General features: G+C 51.5%; 1 protein-coding gene across 1 annotated transcript; it reads right to left on the reverse strand.

The window, feature by feature from the left end:
- Nucleotides 1-6413: 6413 nt before the first annotated feature.
- slc35b2 (solute carrier family 35 member B2) lies at nt 6414-20019 on the reverse strand. Its single transcript, XM_033020591.1, has 4 exons — nt 19816-20019; nt 14432-14613; nt 9757-9917; nt 6414-7735 (listed from the first exon to the last, which is right to left on the reverse strand). Exons 1-4 carry the CDS (start codon nt 19830-19832, stop codon nt 6800-6802), a joined length of 1296 nt encoding a protein of 431 aa, XP_032876482.1. The 5' UTR covers nt 19833-20019; the 3' UTR covers nt 6414-6799.
- Nucleotides 20020-20344: the final 325 nt, after the last annotated feature.

Below are 20344 nucleotides of genomic sequence, written 5' to 3' on the forward strand. Positions count from 1 at the left end.
GCAGGAGAGGGAGAGGAAGAGATAGAGAGGAAGAGATAGGTGTCAGAGGTTATGGGGAGAAGGCAGGCGAATGGGCTTAGGAGGGAGAGATAGATCAGCCATGATTGAATGGCAGTGTAGACTTGATGGGGTGAATGGCCTAATTCTACTCCTATCCCTTATGAGAGCAGCAGATGGAGGAATGGAAGGGAGGGGGAAAGTTACAGGCAGTGATTGAAATTATTGGAAGGAAAGAAAAATAGGATAGTAGGCCATTCGGTCCCTTCAACGTGATCCTGAAAGTAAAGTAAACACATAGAAACATAGAAAATAGGTGCAGGAGTAGGCCATTCGGCCCTTCGAGCCTGCACCGCCATTCAATATGATCATGGCTGATCATCCAACTCGGTATCCTGTACCTGCCTTCTCTCCATACCCCCTGATCCTTTTAGCCACAAGGGCCACATCTAACTCCCTCTTAAATATAGCCAATGAACTGGCCTCAACTACCTTCTGTGGCAGAGTTCCAGATTCACCACTGTCTGTGTGAAAAATGTTTTTCTCATCTCGGTCCTAAAGGATTTCCCCTTTATCCTTGAACTGTGACCCCTTGTCCTGGACTTCCCCAACATCGGGAACAATCTTCCTGCATCTAGCCTGCTCAACCCCTTAAGAATTTTGTAAGTTTCTATAAGATCCCCCCTCAATCTTCTAAATTCTAGCGAGTACAAGCCGAGTCTATCCAGCCTTTCTTCATATGAAAGTCCTGACATCCCAGGAATCAGTCTGGTGAACCTTCTCTGTACTATGGCAAGAATTATATGGCAAGAATGTCTTTCCTCAGATTTGGAGACCAAAACTGTACACAATACTCCAGGTGTGGTCTCACCAATACCCTGTACAACTGCAGTAGAACCTCCCTGCTCCTATGCTCAAATCCTTTTTGCTATGAATGCTAACATACCATTCGCTTTCTTCACTGCCTGCTGCACCTGCATGCCTACTTTCAATGACTGGTGTACCATGACACCCAGGTCTCGTTTCATCTCCCCTTTTCCTAATCGGCCACCATTTAGATAATAGTCTACTTTCCTGTTTTTGCCACCAATGTGGATAACCTCACATTTATCCACATTATACTGCACCATCCTATCTTCTGGCTGGGCACATAGTCTCATGTCTGGAAGACCACCGAGTCCCCGTCGACCAGTGATCACCCCGTAACACTACACACTAGGGACAATTTGTAATTGTTATCGAAGCCATTTAACCGACAACCCTTTATATCTTTGGAGTGTGGGAGGAAACTGGAGAAACCCCATGCGGTCACGGGGAGAAGGTGCAAATTCTGCAGACAGCACGCGTAATCAGGATCAAAGGCAGCAACTCTACCGCTGCGCCACCGTGCCATTCCTCAAGCGTATGTATGGATTGAGTACAAGAGTTGGGATGTCATATTACAGTTGTACAAAACGCTGGTTAAACTGCACTTGCGGTTCTGGTCGCCATACCGCAGAGTGCAGGAAAGATTTCCAAGGACATTACTGGGACTGGAGGGCTCGAGTCATGAGGTAAGACTGGGTACAGACCCAGACACAGACCTCATGATTAGTCTCACTGAAGCAAAATAGTCTGAAGATGACCTTTACAAGATCATAAGAGACATGGATATGGCAAATGGTCATTTATTTCCCCAGGTTAGGTGTGTCTAAAACTAGAGGGTATAGGTTTGAGGTGAGAGGTGAAAGATTTAAAGGCAGCAGGTATTTTGAAAAAGCTGCCTAGAGAGGTGGTTGAGGCAGGTGTATATACAACATTTAAAAAACATTTGGGATATGGGTCAAAAGCAGGCAACTGGGATTGGTGTAATTGTCATTTTAGTTGCCCTAGATCAGTGGTTCCCAACGTGGGGCGTACGCCCCACAGGGGGGCAATTTGATTTTTAAGGGGGGCATCAGGTAAACATATGTAGTTTGTTTCAGATGTTATTTTGAGTAAATTCCATTTTCTGAGAATTATTTCTTTGTCTGCTCGTGCTAAAATATGGGGGGGGGGCATCAGGATTTTAGAGGTGATTAGGTGGGGCATGGCCAAAAAAAGGTTGGGAACCACTGCCCTAGATAAATTGGGCTGAAGGGCCTTTTTCCAAGTGACATTAAATAACAGCCCCCCCAATCATGCTGCCTGATCTGCTGCACATTGCTTGCAGCTCTGACCTGCGTTTCAAAACTTTGACATCCTTTTTCTTTTCTAACCGCCCTCATTAATCTATTGACCAGAAATCAACTGTTCCTCACGGAAACTCTCGCCTCACCACAACAGAGATATCCCCCTTGTCTTATCCACACCCCATGCTCTCTGCAGGGTTATCTGTTGAGGCCTTGCGCTAAAACGTCTTACCCCCACACAACGTCTAAGATTGCCAGCATCAAACCACACTCCCAAAATGATTGCAATATCGTTTGCCAGCAAGTGTGGCAAATTGGTTGTGCAGATTTTTACCCAAGTGACTGGCCGATACAGTCCTACAGACCAGTGTCAAGTCTCAACCCGAAACGTCGCCTCTGCCTTCTCTCCAGATGCTGCCCGTCCCGCTGAGTTACTCCAGCATTTTGTGTCTATCTTCGGTGTAAACCAGCAACTGCAGTTCCTTCCTACACAGACCAACGAAAGAACTCCCAGTTAATCCCCGCGCCTTGTGATATACAACTCCCTGAAGGTACATTCCCCATGATAGCCAGGTGGCGGCGGCAGCAGCAGCAGCACAGGGTGACTGGTACACAATGGTGAGGAGCTGGAATCCATGTACAATGGGAACAGCTGGGAATATGTCACACCCACTAAACGTATTAAAGGGGTGAAGCCCCCGGGACACAAAGATGTCCGGGAGAGGGACCCCGGTTCGCGGGAAGTGCTCCAGTGCCGACTGGACTTCGGAATTTGCAGGATGGCCTCAAAAATGGTGGTGCCTGCATGTGTAAATATGCAGAAAGTATTTCAATGTGCAGCTGCATGAGAGACAAATACAGCACCATGGATTCAAGTGGTTGGATTGACAAGAGACTGCAGATTTTTTTGAACTTTGACTGAAAAACAATATGCTGGAGGAGCTCAGTGGATTAGTCAACATCTGTGGAGAACACTTGCAACAACTTTTAAAAATATTTGGACAGGTACACGGATAGGAAAGATTTAGGGAGATAATGGATCAAACGCGGGTAAACGGGACTAGTTTAGATGGGGGGGGGGGGGGGGGGGGGGATCTTGGTCGGCATGGACGTGTTGGGCCGAAGGGCTTATCTTCATACTGAAAGGGACAGATGATGTTTCAAGCGTGGCACAAAGTCCCAACTTGAAACTTCGTCTGTTGAAATGATGTATACTATCAAATACTGCTGGTTTCTGCTGACACATATGCACACCATCTACTTACTGGCACACATGCTCGCTCCACTCTGCCTTGCTAAACCTGCACCATCTCATGGGCTGCAATAAGAACATTCAAGTTTGGGACAGCACAGCGGTAGAGTTGCTGCCTCACAGCGCCAGAGACCCAGGTTCAATCCTGGCTACGGGCGCTTGTCTTTAAATTGTCCCTAGTGTGTAGGATGGTGCTAATCGTTGGTCGGCGCGGGCTCGGTGGGCCAAAGGGCCTGTTTCTGTGCTGGATCTCCAAAGTATCTAGATGCGCATTTAAATCGCCCGTGCAGAGGAGGCTGTGAATCTAGGACTTGTAAATGGATGTATAGATGGAGAGTTGAAGGTGCAAGAGACTGCAGATGCTGGAATATGAAGTAAAAGAAAATCAGCAGGAACTAAGCAGGTCAGACAGCTGAGGAAATGGAGAGATAACATTTTGGCTCAGGACCCTTCTTCAGAGGGAGTAGAGAGAGGTGAGGGGATGGGGAGCTGGTGGATATCCAGGTCAATAGGGGTATTTGGGGTGTGTGTGTGTGTGTGTGTGTGTGTGTGTGTGTGTGTGTGTGTGTGTGTGTGTGTGTGTGTGTGTGTGTGTGTGAGTGTGTGTGTGTATGTGTGCGTGTGTGTGTGTGTGTAACGGTTGGAGATAACCAATGCTGGGGGCTTATTAAGTTGGTCACCATGTGACTCTGAGATCACTCCTCATTCCTCAACATAAAAAAAACAGATCTAATTTCTTCAGCAGACGGTGATGGCTCAACCTCTCAGCCGGGACACCCATCCCAACAGCATTCTCCGATGCTACCTCCAGCTGACAAGGTGATGCAGGAGGAATAAGTGGCATCAGCTGCACTGAGGCAGCCACCGTACCCCCACCACACAGCTGTTGCCTGTCCCCTGCCAAGGCCCTGAATTCAGGCCTGGTGGTGCCCAATTCCCTCAGCAGTGCACGTTACGAGAAGAGGAACGAGACACAACCAGAAATCGCCCAAAATATTTTATTAGTGATAATCAATTTGTCACCTCTGCAGCCCGAGCCTAGCCTCACCCACTTGCCAAGCAATGCTCCTCACCCAGGCACAGCAGAGTGTCAGTGTCCATCACACACTCCACTAAAAAGAAAGCAGTCAGGTACAAAAACTACGCACAGCAGCCCTGGAACGCCAGCCAGTGATCGGAGGGACAGATATAAAAAGGGCTTCACAAAGCCCTGGTAAAACCACGTGGAGTGCTTCAGACTGGGAGTGTGCCGGGGTTAGACCACAGGAACAAAGCAGGCCAGGATACAGCGAGGGGGGGGGGGGGGGGGGGCCGGGAACAAGAGGCTGGGGATAGAGGCAAGCACTGACTTCTCTGATCAGATGCAGGCCCCGAGTCACTGACCCTGTGTGAGGAGAGTCACAGCCCGGACTGACAATGGTGGACACCCAGTCACAACCACACCAACCCACCCACGCACCCATGGCAACCCTTCCCATCGACACCCAACCCCGGGCATCGACACCAACCCCAGCCAAGGACATCTACACCAACCCCAGCCAAGGACATTCACCAGGGGCAACTACATCAACCAAGGACACCAAACCAGGGCAATCCCAACCCCAACTGATGATAGGCGGGGCTGAGACCATTCTTGGGACTCAGTCTGAAGAAGGGTCTCAACCTGAAACGTCACCTATTCCTTTTCTCCAGAGATGCTGCCTGACCCGCTGAGTTACTCCAGCATTTTGTGTCTGTCTCAAATGAGGATAACCAGCCGGGGCAACCCTAACCATTGACACCCAACCAAGGACATTCAGCAGCAGCGGCAACTACACTTAACCCCAACTGAGGACACCGAGCGGGGCAATCCCAAGCCCCACTGAGGATACCCAGCCAGGGGTAGGTAACCCTTACTATCAACACCCAACCAGGGCAACTACACCCAACCCCAACTAAGGACACCCAACTTGGGGAACTACACGTAACCCCAAACCCAGGACATTGAACCCGGGGCAACTACACCAGTACAACTGTGGGCACCAATTCAGGGCAACCCCGACCTCACCAACACCCAGCCAGGGCAGCCACTCCAACACCATCCCTGGACCAATGGACCACAGACCAACGTACATGGATGGGCATAAGACACGTCCCTATGTTTCAATACTACATGCACACCTGTGTCTGCACTACTTGCACACACCTCAACCGTGCAAACACACACACTATGCATATATTATGTAGACACAAATCCTGCACACACACCACCTATTTCTCACACACACACACACACACATATATATACACACACACCCAAACCTAAACATACACACATATTTTATGTGAACGGTCCCTCTGCCTATATACGTATGCACCCAACAAAAAAGCTTTTTCACTGTGCCTTGGTAACCATATAACCATATAACAATTACAGCACGGAAACAGGCCATTTCGGCCCTACAAGTCCGTGCCGAACAACTTTTTTCCCTTAGTCCCACCTGCCTGCACTCATACCATAACCCTCCATTCCTCATCCATATGCCTATCCAATTTATTTTTAAATGATACCAACGAACCTGCCGCCACCACTTCCACTGGAAGCTCATTCCACACCGCTACCACTCTCTGAGTAAAAGAAGTTCCCCCTCATGTTACCCCTAAACTTCTGTCCCTTAATTCTGAAGTCATGTCCTCTTGTTTGAATCTTCCCTATTCTCAAAGGTACATGCGACAATAAACAAAACTAAACTATATATTATACACACACACACACACAACCCAAGCTGGAAAGGGTGCAATAAGCTACCAGGATGTTACTAGGACTCGAGCTAAAGGAGAGGCTGGAGTGTGGGATCGAGGGATGACCTTATACGAGGATACAAAAGTCCCGAGAAGCAAAAGTAAGATAAATGGTCACACTTGTTCCCAGTGCGAGGTCTAGAACTAAAATAGATAGGTTTAAGGTGAGAGGGGAAAGACCTAAAGGGGACCTGAGCGGTAATGCTTCACACAGAGGGTGGTACACACATGGAACAAGCTGTCAAGGGAAGCTGTATGTGTGGTGGGGTGGGGGGTCAATAGCAGAAGGGAAGTGTTCAGAGAGATATGGACCAAGTACAGGTAGATGGGATTAGCTCAGCTGTAAAGCCCTGGTCGGCATGGTTGAGTTGGTTGAAGGGCTGGTTTCTGCGCTGTATTACAAACGCACTTTCCCTCGCACTAATGTGCAGGACTTGCGCAGGCAGCATAGAGCACAGGCCTGGGTATGGGTGCCTGTGGTCGCGTGTCATTTCGATTCTGCCCCCCCCACCCCCCGGCTCTGTCCTCCCTCCCCCCCCCCAGCTGGTCCCAGTGTTTGCTGCGGATACCCGAGCCCTGCCCGCCTGTCCGTCCGTGTGTGGGTGGGTCGGGGTCACGGCTACACCTTCTGCACGGCCGGCTCTCCCTGCACGGGCCGCTTCTTGGCGCGGACGCGTGTGCGGGCGTAGACGCGGAGGAAGAGGGCGAGGAAGACGGTGGCCATCCCCAGCGCCCCCAGCAGGGTGATGGCGTGACCGTAGAGCAGGCAGGACAGCAGGATGGCCAGCGCCTGGCGCAGCGTCATGATGATGGTGAAGGCGGCCGCCCCAAAATGCCGGATGGTGTAGAAGATGAAGAGCTGGCCGCAGGCGGAGCACACAGAGAGCAGGGCGGCGTGCAAGCCAAACTCAGGGTGCCGAGCCATGAAGGCCATGGACTGGAAGAGAGCCCCCTGCTCCAGCAGCGAGCCCACCGTGAAAAGGCAGGAGAAGAGGTTGACGCCAAACATCATCTGCAACGGCGACATCTTGTAGGTGAAGAGCGCGTCCTGCCAGTTGGAGGTGAAGCTGTCGAAGAGGATGTAGCCGGCCAGGATGACCACGCCGGAGAAGGTGGTGATGGAGGAGGTCCGGTGGTCCTGGCCACTGCTCAGCAGGAAGACGCTGACCCCGAAGGAGATGAGCACCGCCGTCAGGTACTCCCAGTACTCGTAGCTCTTGTGCGACACCAGCTTGCCCATCAGCATGACCGGGATGACTTTGGAGGCCTTGGCCAGCACCTGGGTGGGGAAGCTGATGAACTTGAGGGCCTCGTACTGGCACCAGCTGCTGAGGATGTTGGAGAGCGAGGCAAAGGAGTACTTGTACATGGGCGCGCCGTGCCGGGGCTGCTTGGTCATTGCGCAGCACACGGCTGCCACCGTCACCGCCAGGATGCGGTTCATGAAGACCAGGAACTGAGAGTCGCGGAACTTCACGCCGGGGTCCGTGTCTGTCTTCCCGTAGGTGCGCGTCATCACCCGCTCCTGCAGCACACCCCACGTCAGGTAGGACACCTGCAAGGCAAGCAGCGGGCAGGTGGGCCCACCTCCAATCGAGGAGAGGTGCAGGGAGAGGGAGAGGGGGAGGGGTATGGGCCGGGCCGGGTCTCCTTCAACGCCACAGGACCACAGCGGTCACAGAGTCACGCAGCGTGGAATTAAGCCCCTCGGCCCTACCTGTCCACAGCGATGGGTGAACTTGTAAAAGTTTATAAAATCACGAGGGCCAACGATAAGGTGAACGGCCAGGCTTTGCCCCAGGGTAGGGGAGTCTAAAACTAGAGCATAGAGTTAACGTGAGAAGCAAAAGATCTACAAGGGACCTAATGCCCCTGCCCCACTTACGAAACCTGAACGGAAACCTCTGGAGACTTTGCGCCCCACCCAAGGTTTCCAAGCGGTTCCCGGAGGTTGCAGGTGATTGCCAGAGGTTGCAGGTAGTGGAAGCAGGTAGGGAGACTGACAAAAACCTCCAGGAACCGCACGGAAACCTTGGGTGGAGCGCAAAGTCTCCAGAGGTTTCTGTTCAGGTTTCCTAAGTGGGACAGGGGCATTAGAGACACATTTTTCCACTTAGAAGGCGGTGGATATATGGGACAAGCCGCCAGAGGAAGTGATGGACACAGCTACATTTACAATTTGAACGGGTACTGGGATAGAAAATGTTTAGAGCAGGGATTTCTTTAGTCAGCGGGTGGTGAATCTGTGGAATTCGATGCCACAGACGGCTGCGGAGGCCCGGTCAACGGATATATTTAAGGCGCAGATTGATAGATTCTTGATTTAGTATGAGTGTCTGGGGTTATGGGGAGAAGGCAGGAGAATGGGGTTGAGAAGGAAAGATAGAACAGCCATGCTTGAATGGCGGAGTAGACTTGATGGGCCGAATGGCCCAATTCCGCTCCTATCACTTATGAAGATGTGGACTTGGGTTTCTGCAACAGAGAGGGGCTGGGGCAGCACAATCTGAATGAGGGAGGTGTGGGAATCAAGTGATGGTTCATCATATGTGGAAATGCGGAGGGAGGGAGGTCAGAACTGTTTCCAGAAGCAGGTGGCCGGGATCAAGGGGCATCGGAGATAAAGGGGCAGGGGAGGGTCAGTAGATCACGGGGCAGGGGGTCAGAGATCACGTGGCAGGGGGTCAGAGATCACGGGGCAGGGGGTCAGAGATCACGGGGCAGGGGGTCAGAGATCACGGGGCAGGGGGTCAGAGATCACGGGGCAGGGGGTCAGAGATCACGGGGCAGGGGGTCAGAGATCACGGGGCAGGGGGTCAGAGATCACGGGGCAGGGGGTCAGAGATCACGGGGCAGGGGGTCAGAGATCACGGGGCAGGGGGTCAGAGATCACGGGGCAGGGGGTCAGAGATCACGGGGCAGGGGGTCAGAGATCACGGGGCAGGGGGTCAGAGATCACGGGGCAGGGGGTCAGAGATCACGGGGCAGGGGGTCAGAGATCACGGGGCAGGGGGTCAGAGATCACGGGGCAGGGGGTCAGAGATCACGGGGCAGGGGGTCAGAGATCACGGGGCAGGGGGTCAGAGATCACGGGGCAGGGGGTCAGAGATCACGGGGCAGGGGGTCAGAGATCACGGGGCAGGGGGTCAGAGATCACGGGGCAGGGGGTCAGAGATCACGGGGCAGGGGGTCAGAGATCACGGGGCAGGGAGTAGGAGATCATGGGGCAGGGGGTCAGAGATCACGGGGCAGGGGGTCAGAGATCACGGGGCAGGGAGTAGGAGATCACGGGGCAGGGAGTAGGAGATCATGGGGCAGGGAGAATGCTTCCTCACAAGGAGCCATGTTCAGGAACCAGAAGGGAGGCCAGTGGAAGCAGATCCAATTGGGAGCTTCCCTAAGGGAATGGGGGCAGCACAGGAGGGAGCAGACTACTGCAGTCTCCCAGCTCAGGACAGCCCCTGGGCTGCGACCCGCAGCGATTCTCAAAGCCCACGGTCAGCTGGGGAGAAGAAGGAAGGAACGGAGGGGGGTGGGGGGGCCAGGAGAGCCGGGACCCCCAGCGCGGCTACTCACCTGCAGTCCCAGGGCACAGGCCAGCAACCTCAACGTCTGCTTGGTGGGAGAGGATTCTGCCGGCTCCGTCCGCACGCCGGGACTGTGTTCCTCCGGCAGTCCAGTTTTCACCTCATGGCCGAACACACAGACGCTTATAACTGGAAAACAAAACCCTCGACCTGGAAGGCAAAGCAGGAGCGCAGGGAGTCAGGACACATAGCACAGTGCAGCACAGGATCAGGCCCGTCGACCCACAACGTCTGTGCCCAATATCACGCCAAGTTCAACTAATCACCTGTCTGCACGTGATCCATAATCCTCCATATCTGTGACCTTGTCCAAAAGCCTCTTAAACTCCACTATTGTATCTCTCTCCACCACCACCATCTCCAGCAGTGCCTTCCAGGCACCCACCATCCTCTGTATAAAACAATTGCCCACACATCTTTACATTTTCGCCCTCTGATCTTAAAGCTCTGCCCTCGAGTCTTTCACATTTCCACTCTGGGTAAAAAGGTTCGGATCTATGCATTCTTTTACGCACTTCTATCAGGTCGTCTCTTGTACTCCAGAGAAAACAATCCAAGTTTGTCCAATCTCTCCTTATAGCTAACATCCTCTAATCCACGCATCATTCTGGTAAACCTCTTCTGCACCCTCTCCAAAGATCCACATCCTATAATGGAGCGAGCACAACTACACAACACTGCAAAAGCAGCCTAACCTATGTTTTATAAAGCTGTGACATGACTTCCTGACTCTTATACTCAATGTCCCAACCTACGAAGGTTTATCTACCTATGTAGCCACTTTCAGGGAGCTAGGTACCTAGACCTCAAGGCCCCTCTGTACATCAATGCTGGCAAAGATCTTGCCATTAACTGTATACTATCCCCTTACGTTCGACCACCAAAAGAATAATATCTCACTTGCACAGATTAACTTCATCTGCCATTTTCCCGCCCATATCTGTAGCTGATCTAGTGCCCTCCATAATGTTTGGGACAAAGACCCATCATTTATTTATTTGCCTCTGTACTCCACAATTTGAGATTTGTAATAGAAAAAATCACATGTGATTAAAGTGCACATTTTTATACATTTTGGTTTCACCATGTAGAAATTACAGCAGTGTTTATACATAGTCCCCCCCATTTCAGGGTTCCATAATGTTTGGGACACATGGCTTCATAGGCGTTTATAATCGCTTAGGTGTGTTTAATTGCCTCCTTAATGCAGGTATAAGAGAGCTCTCAGCACCTAGTCTTTCCTCCAGTCTTTCCATCACCATTGGAAACTTTTATTGCTGTTTATCAACATGAGGACCAAAGTTGTCCTAATGATAGTCAAATAAGCCATTATGAGACTGAGAAACAAGAATAAAACTGTTAGAGACATCAGCCTAACCCTAGGCCTACCAAAATCAACTGTTTGGAACATCATTAAGAAGAAAGAGAGCACTGGTGAGCTTACTAATCACAAAGGGACTGGCAGGCCAAGGAAGACCTCCACAGCTGATGACAGAGGAAAACAAAATCCCCAAAAACCTGTCCAACAGATCAGAAACACTCTTCAGGAGTCAGGTGTGGATTTGTCAATGCCCACTGTCCGCAAAAGACTTCATGAACAGAAATACAGAGGCTACACTGCAAGATGCAAACCACTGGTTAGCTGCAAAAATAGGATGGTCAGGTTACAGTTTGTCAAGAAGTACTTAAAAGATCAACCACAGTTCTGGAAAAAGGTCTTGTGGACAGATGAGATGAAGGTTAACTTATATCAGAGTGATGGCAAGAGCAAAGTATGGAGAAGAGAAGGAACTGCCCAAGATCCAAAGCATACCACCTCATCTGTGAAACACGGTGGTGGGGGTGTTATGGCCTGGGCATGTATGGCTGCTGAAGGTACTGGCTCACTTATGTTCAATGACGTTACTGGCTCACTTATCTTCAGATCACAACTGTTGATGGTAGTACCAAATTGAATTCTGAAGTGTATAGACACATCCTATCTGCTCAAGTTCAAACAAACGTCTCAAAACTCATTGGCTGGCGGTTCATTCTACAGCAAGACAATGATCCCAAACATACTGTTAAAGCAACAAAGGAATTTTTCAAAGCTAAAAAATGGTCAATTCTTGAGGGGCCAGGACAATCACCCGATCTGAACCCAATTGAGCATGTCTTTTATATGTTGAAGTGAAAACTGAAGGGGACTAGCCCCCAAAACAAGCATAAGCTAAAGATAATAATAATAATAATAAATTTTATTTTCGGGCGCTTTTCAAATCTCAAGGTCACCTTACAAAGATTAAACAGAAGAGAAAAAAAAACATATAGTCGGAGAAAAATAAATAATAAGGACATCATCAATACACAAATTAAAGATAGAAATCGCTCCAAAGACACAAAATCAAAAAATCAAAAAAAACACAATGTGAAGAGAGAGCAGCGGCAGCTAAAGCGTGCCAGCGTCCACTCTCTCTTCCGACAAACATCTTGGACACAGACTAACAAAGTACCTTACACACAGAAAAATCATGCCCCCACAGTGGGGGAAGGCACAATGTCCAGTCTCCAACCCCAGTTCTCCCAAAAGTCAGGCCTATTAAGGCCACCGCTGTTGCCTCAACGGAGGCCCGATGTTCCTGGCCGTTCTAGCCGGGTGGTCGTGCCCCGGCGTCGGGAGAGTCCTCACAGCGGCTGGGCCACCTGGAACGGCCGCTTCCTAGCAGGGGATTGTCGGCTTCCGAAGCCGACAAGGACGCACCGAGTTGGAGCTCCCAGGTTCCCGATGTTAATGTCGGCGCCGCCCGCTCCGCTCTGCAGACCCGCAGCCCGGAGGTGTTGCTCTCGGCGGTCCCGCTCACCGGAGCTCCAGCGCGGCGACCCAGGCAAGGCATCACCCGCTCCGCTCCGCGATGGCGCTCCAGCGCTGTGCCGCCACCGAAGCCGAGGTGCTGGGCGGTCCCCACCAGGAAACGGCGCTCCAAGCCCACTGGTAGGCCACGAGGACGGGTCGACGGGCAGCCCAGAGAAAAAGCTGCCTCACCGACCAGGTAGGGACCTAGAAGTAAGGTTACCTCCTTCCCCCCACAATAAGAAGTCAATTTCTCCGAAAAAACGACGAACAAAACTAACTAAAAACTGAAAAAAAATGAATTAAACGGACGGCTGCTGGTTAACAGCCGTTCCCCAAGATGGCTCCTCCGATGGCTGCAATACAGGCCTGGCAGAGCATCACCAGAGAAGACACCCAGCAACTGGTGATGTCCATGAATCGCAGACTTCAAGCAGTCATTACATGCAAAGGATATGCAACAAAATACTAAACATGACTATTTTCATTGACATGACATTACTGTGTCCCAAACATTATGGTGCCCTGAAATGGAGGGACTATGTATAAACACTGCTGTAATTTCTACATGGTGAAACAAAATGTATAAAAATAGCCTTTATTGAAATCTGACAATGTGCACTTTAACCGTATGTGATTTTTTTTCTATTACAAATCTCAAATTGTGGAGTACAGAGGCAAATAAATAAATGATGGGTCTTTGTCCCAAACATTCTGGAGGACACCGTGTATCCCAATGTACATCCCACTGCCCCTCCTCCCTGTCTGCAACTCCACCAATTAATGGAGCCGTCTCGTAACCAACTGATCTACATTTGCATCCAAGTTGTTTATATATCTCACAAACAAGAGAGGTCCCAGCAACGATCCCCGTGGAACATCACTGGCCACAGACCTTCACCAGAATATCACCCTTCCACCACTACCCTATGAGTAGCTACAATTGAATCCAAACAACCCAGGCACCGTGAATCTCATGCATCTTAACCTTCAGGATCAGCCTACGAGGAGGGACTCCATCGAATTCCCTACTAAAATCCACGCAGATATCATCCACTGCCCCACGATAGACACACAATGCTGGAGTAACTCAGTGGGACAGGCAGCATCTCTGGGAGAGAAGGAATGGGCGAAGTATCCTTTTCCCTTAATGGGAAACGTCACCCATTCCTTCTCTCCAGAGATGCTGCTTGTCCCGCTGAGTTACTCCAGCTTTTTGTGTCTGCAGTTCCTTCATCCACTGCCCTAATTTCTCCACCGACTCAAAAACGTCAATGAGGTTTCCATGACCCTGCCCCGCACAAAGCCATGCTGACTGTCCCGACTTACCCGCATTCTCTTCCAAATACACCTAAATCCATTCCCGGAGAGTCCTCTGCTATAGTTTCCCTCCCACTGAAGTGAGGATTAAAGTTGTGACAGGGGCAGTATTCAGGGTGCGGGCATTATGTGAGGAGATGCAGATTAGTGAGGAGCCGTGGGAGGGGCAGTGAGGGACCATTACGCTGTGGGAGTCGGCAACGGTGAGGCTGGGCCGCCAGTCGTCTGTCCGTGTAATTCTCCACACCGGTCCTACACCTCTCCCCAATGACCCACATTCTCTACCAAATACAAGTAACTCCTATCCTGAATAATTCTCTCCAATAGCCTCCCTCCCACGCATACGAGGAATAAAGGTCATTTATTATAAATAATGGCAAAACCAGCACCGTCTGACCTCTCCCCTATGACAACCCCACGCCCTCTGACCCCTGCCACAGGGGAACCCCCACCCTGTGACCTCCTGTAACGTGCCCCAATAATTCCATTCCCCCCCCCCCCTCTCGATACTCGCCTCTCTCCAGGTAATTTGTCCGTTTGAAGTACTTCACCAGCAGATATCCGGGCAGGAGGATGGTAGCGTAACCAGCCAGGTTAATGATGAAGCGAACCGCCCAGAAATCAGACCAGTGCTCCTCTGGGCTGGGATCCTCGGCCCAGGCCGGGGCAGCCAACAGTACCAGAGCCAGCAGCGCACTGCAACACATAGCACACAGGGTGACAGTCAGCTCCAGCTCAGCCTGCCCACCCCTCCCCCACGGCAACCCCTCCCCGGAGCAACCCTTCACCCTCCCCAGAGCAACCCCCCACCCCTCCCCAGCAGTGGCAGAACCAGCAGCGCACTGCAACACACAGCTCGGCCTGCCCACCCATCTCCTGCGGCAACCCTTCATCCCATCCACAGAGCAACCCCCACCCCTCCCCCGCGGCAACCCCTCCCCGAAGCAGCTCCTCACCCCTCCCCCGGGCAACCCTTTACCACTGCCCAGGGCGTCCCCAGCCCCTGGCTGGATGTCCAGCACCCAATCCTCCACTTGGTGGGAGGCAAGTGAGCGCCGGGAGGCAGGAGGGTCAGCAAGGGAGTGTCACACTGCAGGAGGGGCTGGGAGGGACGGCTGCATGGTGGGAGAGCCATGTGGCGAGGAGGGAGAGGGCACTGAAGGAGCGCCACACTGTGGTGACCGAGTGAGTCTACATTGTGAGGCTGTGCTCTCAGTGTAATTCTCCACACCAGTCTAACCCTCTCCCCGCCTCCTCTCTCTGTCTCCGAGGTCTCAGTGTGTCGCACACACACACACGGAGCAACATTCCTTCTTCCAGTGAGGCTGGTTGCAGCCCTTCTTCTTCTTCTTGCGTAAGGCGTGCACAGCCTAATGTTGTAAGACAACTTATTCAGTTGAACTTCTGTTTGTGCATGCCAGGTTGATTGCATCTGTTGAAACAGGGTGGACCACGTGAAGGTTGCAATCTCCCACCCCGTTTGCAGCCCTCGGGGATCAACAGTGCAAACGTTTCAGGTCTTTCCAGTAAATGATGGGAGTGAGTGGTTCTGCTGTTGCAGGTGTGGGCCCTGGGGCTGCTGTGTTGGATGGAGTCAGTGGATTGAGGGGAAACATTGCTGGCGTGGTCAGGATCTGGCCACTTGAGGTTTAGTTTAGAGCTACAGCATGGAAAAAGGCCCTTCGGCCCACCAAGTCCACACTGTCCACCGATCACCCATTCACGCTTGTTCCATGTTATCCCACTTTCTCATCCACTCCCAACATGTTTGGAACAATTTTTACAGAGGCCAATTAACCTACAAACCTGCACCTCTGTGGGATGTGGGGGGAAATCGGAGCACCTGGAGGAAACCCACGCGATCACAGGGAGAACGTACAAACTCCACACGGACAGCGTCAGGGGTCAGGACCGAACCTAGGTCTCTGGCGCTGAGAGGCAGTAGCTCTACAAGCTGTGTCGCCCTGCACTGCACCAGGCTCTGAACACAGTGGTGTAGGGTAAAGTCAGAGTGCTAGTTAGGGAGAGAGACAGAAGATTCTGTGGCCTCAAATGAGACTCCAGGATGGCGTGTCCTTTCCGTGGAGCCGGAGTCTCGGAGCGGCCGCAGAACATTCCCAATGGGGAGGGTGAGCAGCCAGAAGTCGTTGTGCACATCGGAACCAACAACCAGGACGTCTATGGGTTGAGCTCACAGATAAGAAAGGAGCAATCACTCTAGTGGGATGGTATTATAGCGGGAGATAGAGGATCAGTTATGTAGACAGATAACGGAAGGATGCAAGAATCGCAGGGTTGTTGTAGCGGGTTACTTTAACTTCCCCTTTATTGACTGGGTGTTATCAGGGCAAGAGGATTAGAGGGGGCAGAATTTGAGAGGTGCAAGTGTGTGGATAGACTGACTTGAGGAGGTACCACACTGGACCTTGTATGGAGAATCGAGCCTGACCAGGTGTCTCGTGTTGCAGTGGAAGAGGAATTTGGAGATAGTCATCACAACTCAATAAGTTTTAAGATTGTTTTGAATAGGGACCGGTCTGGATGTATGGGGAAGGTACTTAACTGGGGCAAGGAGAAATGGCAGGTAGAGTTTAACCCGAGTAAGTGGGAGGTGTTGCACTTTGCGAGGTTGAATTAATGGCAGGACCCTTAACAGCATTGAAGTGCAGAGGGATCTTGGTCAAAGTTCATTACTCACCTAAAGTGGTAGCACAAGTAGATAGGGTGGTTAAAGCAGCATATTTGTATGCTTCTCTTTCATTGCTCGGGACATTGAACACGAGTCAAGAAGTCATTATGCCGCCCTGTGGTACTTTGCTTTGGCCACATTTGGCTATTGTGTGCAAATCTGGTCACCTCTTTACAGTAAAGATGTGGAGGCTTTGGGGAGGGTGCAGAGGAGGTTTACCAGGATGTTGCCTGGATTAACAGGTTTCAGCTACAGGGAGAAGTTGGATAGACTTGGGGTTGTTTTCTCTGGAACGTCAGAGTTTGAGGGGAGACTAGTTTGAAGTACAGGCACTCCCCGACGAGTTAGGTAACTCGTAAACAATTCACAATAGGTGTTCCCATTTCCTCAATAACCTGTGGTATTGCAACGGGAGGGTGATGAGAGCTTCCCGTCAGCTTCATGGATATGAAAGCGTCCACCTTGGAATACGTCGGCAACTCCGGGGGAGAAGGAGACGACAGTGGAGCGGATAAAGGGATGACCGGCAGGAAAACGCGGCAGCTGGTGAGAGTGGAGAGAGCCCCACAGTGACCCAGCGCGCCCTATCGGTGCCGGAGGCCAGGGGCTACAACTTGAATCGCAACAACAGTCTCAACGGGACAGTGCGGCAACTAATGAAGAGGGTCTCGCTGGTGCAGACCAGCGGCATCGGCACTTAGTTTCAAGGTGAAACGACACTAAGTGCTTTAGTAAGTCAACGGATTGAATCAGTGTGAAGAAAGATCCTGACCCGAAATGTCACCTATCCATGATCTCCAGAGATGCTACCAGACCCACAGGGGGGGAAGATAGATCAGCCATGATTGAATAGACTCGATGGGCCGAATGGTCTAATATTGCTCCTGTGACTTGTGACTCCACTGCCAACCCTTTCATTAGCCGCGGAGAGCTTTAGAATGTGCTCTGTGTCGTTTTCTGTATTAACCAGCATCTGCAGTTCTTCGCTTCTACCTAGTTTTAAGGTGATTCTGATTACATAAGGGGTAACTCGTGCAAAAGTTGGAAAGTGTCTGTATATAAAATGATGAGGCCTAGATAGGGTAGATAGTTGGAACCTTTCCCCCCCCCGGGGTGGAAATGTCCAACACTAGAGGGCATAACTATGAAATGAGAGGGGGGGAAGTTTAATGGAGATGTGCAAGGTAAGTGGTGGGGGCCTAGGAACGCATTGCCAACAGCTGAATTCTGAGGGTGGTCATGTCTAAATTACTCTCAGCGCTAGGAAGGCAGGACTAGAGGGGATAGTTCAGATGAATGCATGTTTGAGAAGCTGGTGCAGGAGGCAGATTCTTGAATCATTGACCTGTGCAAGAGAGATGGATTATGCCTGAAGTGGAAGGGGACCAATATCCTGAGAGGGAGACAGACGCAAAAATCTGGAGTAACTCAGTGGGTCAGACAAAATCTGTGGATAAAAGGAATGGGTAACGTTTTGGGTCGAGACCCTCCTTTTCTCCAGAGATGCTGTCTGACCCTCAGAGTTACTCCAGCTTTTTGTGTCTCCCATAATATAAAGGACTTTGACTGGGTGGAATTTGTTCAATTGAAAGTTTTTGATGATTACAGAGAGAAGCTAACAGAGAGAGTGCAGCACTGGACCCCCTCTTTGGGAATGAGGTAGGGCAGGTTTCTGAAGTGACAATGGGACTGCACTTTGGGACCAGTGACCAGAATTTTATTTAAGTAGTTATGGAGAAGGGCTTAACAATTTGGATGATGATGTAGGTGATACCAAAATTGATGTTGTGGACAGTGTGTATCTAAGTTTACAGCAGTATCCAGATCAGTTGTGGAAGGTGGGGCCAAGGAATGACAGCTGGAATTTAACTCTGACAAGTGTGAGGTGACGTTGCACTCTGGTCTTTCAAACCAGGGCAAGACTTAGTGGATAAATAGTAGAGAACACAGATCTGGGAATGCAAGTGCATGGTTCCATAAGGGTGGCGATTCAGGTGAAGTGTGGTGAAGATGGCATTTGGCCTGCTTGCCTTTGTTGGAAAGGCTGTTAAGTACAAAGGTTACTAAAGTTTCGTACTGAAGTAAGGATACAGTTTTATAAATCATTGGTGAGACCACACTTGGAATGCTGTGCGCAGTTATGGTAATCCTGCTCTTGGACAGATGTCATTAAGTTGGAAATTATGCAAAAGAGATTTACCAGGATATTCAGACTAGGTCTGAACCTAGTCAAAAAAATGTCACCTATTCCTTTTCTCCTTTTTACCAGTTCTTCAGACTGACCAACTGAATTACTGCAGTGTTTTGTGTCTTTCTTTGGTGTAAACCAGGATCTGCAATTCCTTCTTACCAGGATGTTACCTTGGTTTCTGAGCTTGATTTATAGGAAGAGGCTGGATAGGCTAGGATTTATTTTCTTCATAGCATAGGAGACTGAGGGGTGACTTTCTCGAGGTGTACAAGATCATGAAGGGAGTGAATAAGCTCAATGCTCACTTTTTCCCAGGTAGAGGACACAAAACTAGAAGAGAGGCTTAAGGTGAGAGTGACCTCAGGGGAACCATTTGTACTCACAAGGTAGTCTGTGTTTAGAATGAGCTGCCTGGGGAAAGGGGGGGTGGCGGGAGAGTGGGAGAGATCTAAGCTGGACTTGGTCGAGAACTACCATTATGAATGTGGACATTTAGATAGATGAGGATAAGAAGAATTTAGAGAGCAATGAACAAAATGCAGGCAAATGTGCCAACTTGCCATGAACAAACTAGATTGGAGGGCCTGTTCCGTGCCACGCAGCCCTATGAATGTGTGACACCACCTGTTCAGGTGTAGCTCCCCCCCTCCCCAGTCCAACTATAGCCCGGTCCCGAAGATAGACACAAAATGCTGGAGTAACTCAGCGGGACCGGCAGCATCTCTGGCGAGAAGCAAAGGGTGGTTTCGGGTCGGGACACTTCTTCAGCCCTACGACCCCCCTCCCCAGTACAGTTGTAGCCCTCTCCCACCTCCTCTCCCCTTCCCTCTCCCCAGTCCAGCTGCAGTTCTCGACCCAGTCCAGCTTTAGACCTCTCCCACCCCCTCCCTCTCTCTTTCTTTCCTTCCTTCTCTTCCCTCCCTCACCCCCTCCCTCTCTCACCCCTCCTTCCTCTCCCTCACTCCTTCCCTTCCTGAGCTACCTCTCTCCCCTTCCCCTCCAGCCCCCTCTCCCTCACCTCCACGGCGGCTCCATGGTTCCCTCGCTCGCTCCGCTCTCTCAGTCCCGCTCTGCTCCTCGGCCTCTGTGTTGCCCCGGAGCCCGGTTGCCGTCCACAGGCCGCTCGGCCTCCAGCATCCCTCGGCTCGGCGCGTCCCGGGGCCTTGGCGCAGGCGCAGCAGCAACCAGCAACAGCACCGACTCCTCCTCCTCCCGCCGGCGGTGACGACCCCGACACCGGACGCCCTGGCCCCACAGCGCCGCCACCGCCAGGAGGAGCGACTGCAGCGCCACCACCCGCCCCCGACAGCGACTGCAGCGCCGCCACCCGCGGGAGGAGCGACTGCAGCGCCACCACCCGCCCCCTGCAGCGCCGCCACCGGCGGGAGGAGCGACTGCAGCGCCGCCACCCGCCCCCTGCAGCGCCGCCACCGGCGGGAGGAGCGACTGCAGCGCCGCCACCCGCCCCCTGCAGCGCCGCCACCGGCGGGAGGAGCGACTGCAGCGCCTTGAAGGATGCAGAGCAGTGAAAATGAGCTTCAAATAAT

This window comes from Amblyraja radiata, chromosome 5, assembly GCF_010909765.2.
Source record: "Amblyraja radiata isolate CabotCenter1 chromosome 5, sAmbRad1.1.pri, whole genome shotgun sequence".
NCBI classification, from domain to species: domain Eukaryota; kingdom Metazoa; phylum Chordata; class Chondrichthyes; order Rajiformes; family Rajidae; genus Amblyraja; species Amblyraja radiata.

Coding starts and splice junctions, on each gene's coding strand:
- slc35b2 (XM_033020591.1), bottom strand. Junction 9,918..14,431: donor GACAAATTACCTGGAGAGAG/GCGAGTATCGAG, acceptor TTTGCCTTCCAG/GTCGAGGGTTTTGTTTTCCA. Junction 7,736..9,756: donor CCTGTGCCCTGGGACTGCAG/GTGAGTAGCCGC, acceptor CTTGCCTTGCAG/GTGTCCTACCTGACGTGGGG.